The 11,695-nt window shown below is 59.0% G+C and overlaps 1 protein-coding gene across 2 annotated transcripts; it reads right to left on the bottom strand.

Moving 5' to 3' along the window:
- Positions 1-4,808: 4,808 nt before the first annotated feature.
- Positions 4,809-8,206, bottom strand: ISLR2 (immunoglobulin superfamily containing leucine rich repeat 2). 2 transcript variants are annotated; one of them, XM_064722266.1, is made up of 2 exons: positions 8,010-8,206; positions 4,809-7,267 (listed from the first exon to the last, which is right to left on the bottom strand). In XM_064722266.1, exon 2 carries the CDS (start codon positions 7,259-7,261, stop codon positions 5,165-5,167), a length of 2,097 nt encoding a protein of 698 aa, XP_064578336.1. In that variant the 5' UTR covers positions 7,262-7,267; positions 8,010-8,206; the 3' UTR covers positions 4,809-5,164. The 2 variants fall into 2 exon arrangements, with proteins under 2 accessions (XP_064578336.1, XP_064578334.1); XM_064722264.1 differs by lacking the exon at positions 8,010-8,206 and having other exon boundaries at positions 4,809-7,405.
- Positions 8,207-11,695: the final 3,489 nt, after the last annotated feature.

The raw sequence follows: 11,695 nt of genomic DNA, 5'->3' as shown, positions 1-11,695 counted from the left end.
CCCCAAAATCCTCTGAAAAACCATTATCCCAAATCCCTGTCCCCCAAAATCCCCTAAAACCTTGTCACCCCATATCCCTGCCCCCCAAAATCGCCTGAAAACCCATTATCCTATTCCCTGTACCCCAAAATCACCTAAAACCCATTACTCCAATTTCCTGTGCCCCAAAATCTCTCCAAACCCCCGTCCTCCCACACCTCTGCCCCCCAAATCCCCGGAAAACCCCATCAGCCCAATTTCTTGTCCCACAAAATCTCCTAAAACTGTCACCACAATTCCCTGCTCCCCCAAATCCTCTAAAACCCCATTACCCCAATTCCCTGTACCCCAAAATAACCTGCCACCCCAAAATAACCTGTCACCACAATTCCCTGCCCCCAAAATCCCCCCAAACCCCATCACCCCCATCCCTGCCCCCAAAATCTCCTAAAACCCCATCACCCCAAATCCCTGTCGCCCAAGAGCCCCTAAAACCTCATCACCCCAATTCCCTGCCCCTAAAATCCCACAAAACCCAACACCACAATTCCCTGTGCCCCAAAATCCCCCAAAACCCCATCACCCCACACCCCAGTCCCCCAAAATCCCCCAAAACCCATTACTTCACACCCCTGAACCCCAAAACCCCATCACCCCACACCTCTGCCCCCTAAAACCCCCAAAATCTCATCCCCCTCCAAAGCCTTGACCCCCAAAATCACCTAAAACCCCGTTTGGGGACAATGTTTGGGTCAGGCTTTGGGAACAGGAGGTGAGAACAGGGTTTGGGGACAGGGCCAGGGATAGAGTTTGGGGACAGGCTTTGGGGACAGGAGGTGAGGCCAAGGTTTGGGCTCAGGCTTTGGGCACAGGGTTTGGGGACAGTGTTTGGGGACAGTGTTTGGGGATAGGCTTTGGGGTCAGGCTTTGGGGACAGGAGGTGATGACAGGGGTTTGGACAGGGTTTGGGAACAGGTTTTGGGGACAGTGTTTGGGGACAGGGTTTGGGAATAGGAGGTGAGAACAGGATTTGGGATCAGGCTTTGGGGACAGGGTTTTTGGACAGGGTTTGAGGTCAGTGTTTGGGAGAGGCTTTGGGGTCAGGGGATGGGGACAGGGGTGGGGACAGGGTTTGGGGTCAGTCTTTGGGGACAGGAGATGAGGACAAGGTTTGGGGTCAGGCTTTGGGACAGGGTTTGGGGACAGAGTTTTGGACCAGCTTTGGGGACAGGGAGTGGGGACAGGGTTTGGGGACAGAGTTTGGGGACAGGGATTGGGGTCAGTCTTTGGGGGCAGGAGATGAGGACAAGGTTTGGGGTCAGGCTTTGGGGACAGGAGGTGATGACAGGGGTTCGGACAGGGTTTGGGGACAGGGTTTGGGGAGAGGATTTGGGATCAGGCTTTGGGGTCAGGGTTTTTGGACAGGGTTTGGGGACAGGGTTTGGGGACAGGGTTTGGGGACAGTGTTTGGGGATAGGCTTTGGGGTCAGGCTTTGGGGACAGGAGGTGAGAACAGGGTTTGGGGACAGCATTTGGGGACAGGGAGTGCGGGCTGGCTTTGGGGACAAGGCTTGCAGACAAGGTTTGGGGACAGGGTTTGGGGACACAGGGTGGCAGGGTGACCCCACAGAGGGGTTGTGGGGCCAGGGCTGGGTCAGGAGGGAGGAGAAAATTCCCAAATTCAGAGATGGCACCAGGGATGGCACCCGGGAATGTCCCCAGCGCCACCTCCTCGTGTCCCTGTGGAGAATTCCCAAGAAAAGGTCGGAAAATTTGGATTGTGGGGATTTCATCCCCCAGATCCCACAAGGGACCGGGAACGGTCTCTGTCCACCGCAAACTGGTCAAACTGGGAATTCCCGACTGGTCAAACTGGGACATTCCTGACTGGTCCTACTGGGACATTCCAAACTGGTCAAACTGGAACATTCCCAACTGATCAAACAGGGACATTCCAAACTGGTCCAACTGGGACGTTCCCAAGTGGTGAAACTGGAACATTCCAACTGCTCAAACTAAGAATTCCCTACTGGTCAAACTGGGAATTCCTGACTGGTCAAACAGGGAATTCCCAACTGGTCAAACTGGGACATTCCCAACTGGTCAAACTGGGCCATCCCTGACTGCTCCAACTGGGACATTCTGGATTGCTCAAACTAAGAATTCCTTACTGGTCAAACTGGGCCATCCCTGACTGCTCCAACTGGGACATTCTGGATTGCTCAAACTAAGAATTCCTTACTGGTCAAACTGGGAATTCCTGACTGGTCAAATTGTGACATTCCCAACTGGTCAAACTGGGAGTTCCCAACTGGTCAAACTGGGACATTCCCAACTGGTCAAACTGGGAAATTTCCGCTGCAGGGCTGGAATTCTCTGCTCATTCCAGCTGTGGGGATTGAGGATTTTTTGGAATTCTGAGCACTCCATGGATGCTTTAACCACTCCCAGCAGGAATTTTTTCCAGGAAAAATGCAAATCCCCACCCCCATTTATCCGTGGCCTCCTGGAGACCAGCAAATCCCGGCTTCATCCTGGATTCCTGGGAATCCACAATTCCCTGATTAAAGGCAGCTGGAATGATTGTTCTTTTCCATTCCTGCCGTGACTCCCGAGCACGACGCTCAATTATGGGAATATCAACAATTATGGGAATATTCGCAATTACTGAAGTATTCACAATTATGGAAATGTCCACAATTATGGAAATATCCACCATTATGGAAATATCCACAATTATGGGAATATCCATAATTAATTATGGGAATGGCAACAATTGTGGGAATATCCACAAATAATTATGGGAATGGCAACAATTATGGGAATGTCAACAAAGATGGAAATATCCAGGCTCTGCCAGGCAGATCCGAACACCTGGAGCAGCCTCGGACTCCCGGGATTTGGGGGATTTTGTGGGGGAATTCGGGAGGGGTTTGGGGGATTTTTGCCCTGGAGAAAGGAATGTTGGATTGCCGGGGGGCTTTCATCGGTGGGATGGGATTGGGAGCAGAAATCAGTGGGAATTTTGGGATGAGTGCTGGGAGCACTTGGGGATCAAGGTGACACCATCAGGGAGAGGAGTTTGGGGAGAAAAAAAGGCAAAAAAAGCCTTTTCAAAAAAAAGGTGTGGGGTGTGATTTTTAACAAAAAAAAAAAAAAGAGAGATAGGAATTGTAGAAATTCCATCAAAAATTAAATACACTACACATAAAATGATAAATAAAAGATATCTAAAATGACAGAAATCGTATCTAAAATGACAAAAACATATCTAAAATAATAGAAAGCGTATCTAAAATGATGTAAAAATGATAAAATTATGATTAAGATGGTAGAGAATGATCTGGAAAACGACAGAAAATGATCCATAAAACGATGGAAAACACATCCGTGGGATGTTTCCTTGCTCCAGCGGATTCCGATGCTCACCGGGGGAAAATGGAATTCCTTTTTTTTTCCTCTCCGGGGTGAATTTATAGGAAAGATTTAATGGATTTGGGCGATTCCGTTCGCACGCAAACGCGATTTTATGGCCGGAAAAAAAATGAATTGATGTTTTTACGATATTAAAAAACGCGTCAAACACATAAAAGGAGGCGGCCGTGGCGGTGCCACCTCCTGGCTGTCCCCTCCCCGCCCTGGGGACAGAATCCCGGTTTTTCCCCCCAAGCACGGAGGCGGCTCCACTTTCAATCCCTTTTATTGACTCGTCACGGACAGAAGCGCGCAGAGAAGGCGCCCGCGGCTCTCCGGGGCCGGCACCGGGGCTGGCGGACACCGCGGCCACCGCGGCGACCTCGGCCGCGGGCTCCGGGCGCGTCTGCGGCTCACACACTTGGCTACAAGGCTACTCTACCCAAAACACACCGAGGGGAGGGGACGGGGCCGGGAACCGGGAATTGGGGACCGGGGATTGGGGATCGGGGAGCCCCCGGAGCCTCGGGGCGCGGAGCTGTCCCGGAGAGCCCGGTGCTGAATTGGGGAGAGCGGGACCCACCGGGAATGGAAGGGCGAGGACCGGGGAGAACCGGGACCCACCGGGAATGGGAGTGGTGGGAGCGGGGATCACCGAGACCCACCGGGAACGGGAATGGTGGGGACCGGGGAGAATCGGGACCCACCAGGAATGGGAGGGCGGGGACCAGAGATCAGCTCCCGGGAGTGGCGAGGATCGGGGAAAACCGAGACCCACCGGGAATGAGAGTGGGGGGGACCGGGAATCAGCTGCCGAGAATGGCGGGACCGGGGAGAACCAGGACCCACCGGGAATGGGAATGGTGGGGACCGGGAATCAGCTGCCGGGAATGGGAGGGCGGGGACCGGGGAGCACCGAGACCCACCGGGAACGGGAGTGACGGGGACCGAGGATCAGGTCCCGGGGAGCACCGAGACCCACCGGGAACGGGAGTGACGGGGACGGAGGATCAGGTCCCGGGAGTGGAGGGGACCGGGGAGGACCGGGACCCACCGGGAACGGGAATGGTGGGACCGGAGAGCACCAATATCCATCGGGGGCTGGAGAGAACCGCCCGGGGGCGGCGGGGACCGGGAATGCCGGCACCCAGCGGGGCGCGGGGAGCATCGCCCGGGAGTGCCGGGGACCGAGGAGCCCCGGGATCCGCCGGGAAGGGGGAAAACCGCCGGGGAGTGGCGGGGACCGGGAATGTCGGCACCGCCCGGGGAAAATCGGGATGCGCCGGAGGGCGGTGGGGACACATCGGGGAGCGGCGGGGACACACCGGGCAGCGGCGGGGACAGCTCCGGCCTCGACAGGAGAGAACCGGGGAGCAGAGGGGACTCACCGGGCACCGAGGAGCGGCGGGGACTGAACCGATTCCAGCAAAGAGAATTTGGGGCTATCGGCCTTTTTGCTTTTAGCCGTTTTCTCGGGGTTTTTTCGTTTTTTTCCTCGGAGGGGAAAGCGAGCCCGGGGCTGGCGGGCGGCGGAGGGAGCGGGGGGAGAGGGAATCGTTGTTGCCGCCGAGCCGGCAGCGAGTACCGCCGGTGCCCGAAATGGAAACGAAATCGTGGGAGGCTCATCCCGGGGGCACCGGGCGAGAAGGAGAAGAAGGGGAGGAGGAGAAGGAGGAGGGGAAGGAGAGGCGGGGATGGCTCCGCTCGTTCCCGGAGGTTTTTCCCCGGGCGGAGCGGGGGGTGGGAGCGGGGACAGGGGGATTTGGGGGGCTCAGCGGGGCCGCTGCCGGTAGTTGCCGTTGATCTCCGGGGAGATGGTGACGGCCTCGGCGCCCAGCGGCAGCTTGTCGCTGTACTCGGAGCGCACCTCGAACTCCTCGGCGCCGCCCTTGGACTGCGACTCCGCCATGGAGCTGGCGGCCACGCTCTCCTCCCGCTCCAGCTCGGCCGCGCCTTCCCCCTCCCTCCCGCGCCGCCACCGCGCTCCTTCCTCATCCCCCGCCTCCTCCTCCTCCTCTTCCTCCTCCTCCTCGGCCTCGGCCTCGCCGGCACCGAAGTTCTTCTCGGACTCCAGGTAGGAGGCGCGGGGGTCGAAGTCGGCGGCCATGCGCTTCTCCATCTGGTCGGGGTTCTGCGCCTTCATGATGAGCTTGTAGGGCTTGGCCTGCAGCTTGGCGAGCAGGTGGCACCACGTGGCGCCCAGCAGCGGCAGCGTGGCCAGCAGCAGCAGGAAGATGCTGACCACCACGATGATGATGAGCGACGGGATCTCCTTCTTGGTGGTGAACACCACCTGCACGCGGCACTCCTCGCCCGGCGAGCTCAGGCACACCGAGTAGTTGGTGCCGGGGCTCAGGCCCTGGAACCAGTACGAGTTCACGCCGGCCTCGATCTGCGACCACTGCAGCAGGGCGTGGCCCTGGCGGCCCTGCTGGCACAGGTACAGCACGCCCAGGTGGCCCCCGCCGGGCTGGGTGGGCGTGAGCTGCACTCGGGCGTCGCGCTCGGCCACGTCCAGGGCGATGACGCCCAGCTCGAAGCTGTGCCGCTTGAAGTCGCCGCTCTGGTTGAAGGCGTGGTTGGAGATGTACTTGGAGCCGCCCGCCGAGGCCCCGCACTTCTTCTCCAGCCCCGGCGGCTCCAGGGGGACCCGGCCCCGGCCCTCAGGCTCCGGCCCCGCCGCCGAGCCGGGCCGGCTCTGCCGGGTGGGGCCCAGCGCTTTGCCCCTCTCCTCCGGGGTCAGCACGCTGTTCTTGGCCGCCTCCGTGCCGGGTTTCTTGTCGCCCGCCTGCCCCTTTCCGCCCAGCGGGTCCGCACCGGGCAGCGGCGGGTATTTCTGCGGGCCAGCCACGGCCACGCTGACCGAGGAGTGGTTGCTGCCCACCTCGTTGGTGGCCACGCAGGTGTAGGTGCCCTCCTCGCGCTTGCTCAGCTGCGGGATCACCAAGGTGCCGTTCTTGAAGGCCACGAAGCGCTCGGGCTCGGGCCGCGGCTCCTCCTTGGCCGCGCTCTCCGGGCCGCTCCCGCCCAGCTCCAGGCTCTGGCCGGCCGTGCGGATCTTCCAGCGCAGCTCGGGCGGCGGCGAGCCGCTGGCGGCGCAGTGCAGGCTCAGCGTGAGCCCGTCGGGCAGCCCGGCCGCGTCCAGCTCGGGCGAGGAGCCGATGGTGACGGCGGGCGCGGCGCAGCGCAGCTCGGGCAGCTTGGCCAGCGGCACGCCGCGGAGGCGCTCGGGCAGCGCGCAGGCGATGGAGTCCTTCTCGGGGATGGAGATGAGCGTGCTCTCCATCCAGCGCTTCAGCCACTGCAGCGAGCAGGAGCACTCGAAGGGGTTGTTGTAGATCTGCAGGTGCGACAGCGAGCCCAGCGAGTCGAAGATGCCCTCGGCCAGCGTGGCGAAGCGGTTGTTGTTGATGCGCAGCGAGCGCAGGTCCTTGAGCGTGCGGAAGGCGTCGGGCGGCACCAGCGCCATGCGGTTGTTGTTCATCTTGAGCAGCTGCAGCGCGCTCAGGTTGCGCAGGTCCCGCCACGGGAACTCCACGATCTGGTTGTGGCTGATGTCCAGGTTCTTGAGCTGCGCCAGCACGGCCAGCGCGCCGGGCTCGATGGTGGCGATCTCGTTGTGCGCCAGCCACAGCGAGCTCACCTGGGTCACCTCGGCGAAGGCGCCGCGGGGCAGCGAGCTGATCTTGTTGGCCGACAGGCTCAGCGTGGTCACGTTGGAGGGCAGCCCCGCGGGCACGGCCTGCAGCTCCTTGTAGGCGCAGTCGGCGAACTGGTGCGCGTACTTGTCCACGCAAGCGCAGGGCTCCGGGCACGCCCGGCCCGAGCCCAGCAGGGCCGCCAGCAGCAGCGCCAGCAGCGGGGCCATGTCCCCCTGGCAGGGCACAGCGCGGGGCTCAGCGCCAGCGCGCCCCGGCCCCGCCCGCCGGCGGGAGGTGGAGGCGGCGGGGCCGCGCCCCATTGTCTGTGCCCGGCTCCCCCCGGCTGCCGCCCGCTGCCTCCCGCGCATCCCCTCCTCGCCCTCGCCCCCGCTTTCCTCCCCTTCCCTGGTCGGCTCTTCCCACCCTTCTCGCTCTCTTTTTCTCGGCTCAGTCAGGTTTTCCTTCTTCTCTTTCCTGCCCGGCTCTTCCCACCCTTCTCACGCTCTATTTCCAGGCTGGATCAGGTTTTTCCTTCCCTCTCCCCTGCCCGGTTCTTCCCACCCTTCTCACTCTCTATTTCTTGGATTGATCAGGTTTTTCCTTCTCCCTTCCCACCCTTCTCACTCTCTGTTTCCCTGCTCAATCAGGTTTTCCTTCTCTCTCCCCTGGCCGGATTTTCCTACCCTTCTCACTCTCTATTTCTCGGCTCGATTCGGTTTTTCCTTCTCCCTTTCCCAGCCGTCTCTTCTCACCCTTCTCACTTTTTCCCGGCTCTATCAGGCTTTTCCTCCCACACTCACCCCCCCTCCCTCAATAACCAACTAATTAACCTCCATTTTCTTTATCCTCTGCTTTCATCTCTTCATCCCCAATTATTCCTTTCGCTTCCCTCTCCCCTCCCTCTCTCCGCCGTCTCTCCCTACTTCATCCCCGCCCTATTCCCCCTCTCCTGTCCGCCTGTCCCCCGCCACTCACCCTCTCCTAGGAGCCTCTCCGCCACCCTCAGCCCTTCCCGGCGCTCCTCATCCTCCCGCTGCCAGCCGGCCGAGGGGCGGGGGGACCGGGGGGACCCCGCCCGCTGCCCCCGCGCCTGCCGGGGCTGAGCTGCGAGCGGCGCCGGGGCCGAGCGGGCTCTGGGCTGCCGAGGCACAGCGAGAGGCAGCGATTTGCATTTCTGCCAGCCTCCCCCTCCGCCCGCCCGCCCGCCACCCCCTTCCTTCTCCCAGCCCACCACCCACTCACCCACCCACCCACCCGGCCGGCGCCGCCCGCGGCCGCTCCCGCACCGCCGGTACCCCCGAAAATACAGAAATATCCCCCCAGAAAAGCGGGGGCGCCGGTGCTGCTCGGCCCGCGGGCGTTCTCCGCCGCTCGGCCGCTGTTTAGCGGTTCTCCCGGAGCGGCGGCGATGCCGTCGGGGCGCGGCTCCCCCCGTCCCGCCCGCGCATCCCTGGGAGGATGGAGGAAAAGCAGGTGGGAGCCTCCCGTGCTGCTATTCCCGATCCATGCGGGAATTCCAGCGGCGGTGCCGGCCCGTGCGGGCGCTCAGCGCGCCTGGAGCCCGCAGGGAGGACGGGGACGGGAGCGGGGGGGACGCTGCTCCCGCATCCCGCCCCCGGAGCGTTCCCTCCGCGGGAAAGCGGGATCGGGGAGCGCGGGGTGCCCCGAGCCCCGGGCGGGAACCATCGATCCGGGCAGGGATCGATCCCGCCGAGCCCGAGCCCGCCCCGGGGAGAGAGACCAGGGCAGGGCAGGGGGGCTGGGGGGGCGAGCGGCTCCTCCCGGTGTCGCCGACACGGCTGAGTCGCGACAGAGAGCGGCCCCGCCCAGGGTGTGTGTGCTGGCAGAGGATGCAGGAGATGAGATGGATGATGGTGGATGGAGGAATGATGGAATGGATGGTGATGGATGGATGGATGGATGGATGATGATGAATGGATGGGATGGGGATGGATTGGATGGATGATGGCATGGATGGATGGATAGGATGGATGATGGATGGATGATGATGATATGGATGGAGATGGATGGAGATGGATGATGGATGATGGATGAGATGGATGGATGGATGGATGGGTGATGGATGGATGGATGATGGATGGATTGGATGGATGGATGCTGGATGGATGATGGATGGATGGATGGATGGATGATGGATGGATGGATGGATGATGGATGGATCCATGGATGGATGGATGGATGGTGATGGATGGATGGATGAGATGGATGGATGTGGATGTGGATGGATGATGGATGGATGGATGGATGGATGATGGATGAGATGCATGGATGGCATGGATGGATTGATGGGATGGTGATGGATGGAGGGATGGATGGATGAATGGATGGATGGATGGATGAGATGGATGAGATGGAATGATGCATGGATGGGATGGATGATGGATGGATGGATGGATGGATGGATGGATGAGATGGATGGATGGATGATGGATGGATGGATGGATGGAGGATGGATGGATGGATGATGGATGGATGGATGGATGGATGATGGATGGATGGATGGATGGATGGATGGGTGATGGATGGATGGATGATGGATGGATGGATGATGGATGGATGATGGATGGATGGATGGATGGATGATGGATGGATGGATGGATGATGGATGGATGGATGGATGATGGATGGATGATGGATGGATGGATGATGGATGGATGGATGGATGGATGGATGGATGATGGATGGATGGATGGATGGATGGATGGATGGATGGATAAAGAATGGATGGATGATGGATCCATGGATGGGTGGATCCATGGAGAGCACAGATCCGTTCCCATCCCCACACCAGATTTATCCCATTATTTTCCCATCTCGTTTCCCCCTTTCCCTCTCCTCACTCCCTTTTTCCTGTGTTCATTTGGGAATTTATTAAAGGGTCCAGGAATTATTGATCACATCCCATCAGGATCATCAATGTCATTCCAGCAGAGCCATTCACAGCCCTAAAAACACCTGGAAAATGGGATTTTCCTGGTATAGAAGGAAAATCTGGGACAGTGGGATTTTTGTGGTATTTTTAGACATATTTTTCCAGGATTTGGGGTTTTTGGGAGCTGTTCTGCCCCCCTGGAAGTGCCAGCCCCGTTTTTTGGGATGGATGAGCTTTGGGGCAGGATCAAGGCAGGGAAAAGCTCATCCTGATCCCACAGCCTGGGAGTGTGGGAGTAACATCCTGGATCCTTTGGGCTCTCTGCTGGATTGGGAATAATGTCCTTGATCCTTTAGGATTGCTGCTGGGTCAGGAATAACATCCTGATCCTTTGGGATCGCTGTGGGATTGGGAATAACGTCCTGATCCTTTGGGATCACTGTGGGATTGGGAATAACATCACAGCGTCAGTGTCACACATATCAGTGTCACAGGGTCACCATATCAGTGTCACAGGGTCACCGTGTCAGTGTCACAGTGTTGGTGTCCCTGCGTCGTTGTCCCCAGTGTCACAGGGTCAGCGTCACCAATGTCACACGTTTCAGTGTCACAGCGTCACAGTTGTCACTGTCCCCAGTGTCACCAATGTCACAAGGCCAGTGTCACAGGGTCTGTGTCAGACGTGTCAGTGTCCCCAGTACCCCCATGTCAGTGTCACCAATGTCACACATTTCAGTGTCACAGGGTCAGTGTCCCCATGCCGGTGTCCCCAGTGTCACAGAGTCAGTATCGCCAGTGTCACCAATGTCACATGTGTGAGTGTCACACGTGTCAGTGTCACCAGTATCACCATGTCAGTGTCACCAGTGTCACTGTGTCAGTGTCACGGGGTCGCAGTGTCAGTGTCACACATGTGAGTGTCACAGCATCGGTGTCACACGTGTCAGTGTCACCAATGTCACCATGTCACTGTCCCACGTGTCAGTGTCACAGGGCGTCCCCAGTGTCACAGGGTCAGTGTCACAGGCTCAGTGTCACCAATGTCACACGTGTCAGTGTCACGAATGTCACACGTGTCAGTGTCACAGGCTCAGTGTCCCCGTGTCGGTGTCCCCAGAGCAGCGCCAGCCCGCGAGCCGCTGTGCAAGGGGGACACCTGGTGGTGGCACTGCCCTGTCACAGCCAGCCCCGCTCGGCGACACCGCCCGCGCCGCGACACTGCCACCCAGTGCCACCTCACCTGCATGGAGACACCAAGTGCCACCCGCATGGGACACCGAGTGCCATTTGGGAACCCCAAACCTGGGATCTGGGAACCCCAAATCTGGCTGGGATTGAGGCAGGAGCACTCAAATCATGGGAAATTTTTTGAGCCCCAAAAATGGGATCTGGGAATCCCAAACCCAGCCAGGACGGAGGCAGGAATGCTCAAATCCCGGGAATTTAATCCATGGAAAACATTCCTGGAATGGGGAGCCCCAAAAGTGGGATCTGGGAATTCCAAACCAGCCATGACTGAGGGAGGAACACACAAATCCCAGGAATTTTGGGGGCCCCAAAAGTGGGATCTAAAAATCCCAAATCCAGCCAGGATTGAGGCAGAAATGTGCAAATCCCTGGAATTTAATCCATGGAAAATATTCCTGGAGTGGGGAACCCCAAAATTGGGATCTGGGAATCCCAAATCCAGACAGAATTGAGGTAGGAACACTCAAATCATGGGAATTTTGTGAGCCCTAAAAATGGGAATCCCAAATCCAGCTGGGAT

The sequence above is a fragment of the Zonotrichia leucophrys genome, chromosome 10 (assembly GCF_028769735.1).
Source record: "Zonotrichia leucophrys gambelii isolate GWCS_2022_RI chromosome 10, RI_Zleu_2.0, whole genome shotgun sequence".
Classification (NCBI taxonomy): Eukaryota; Metazoa; Chordata; class Aves; order Passeriformes; family Passerellidae; genus Zonotrichia; species Zonotrichia leucophrys.
The sequence above is the reverse complement of the archived record's forward strand: the minus strand, read 5'-3'. Positions and strand labels throughout refer to the sequence as shown.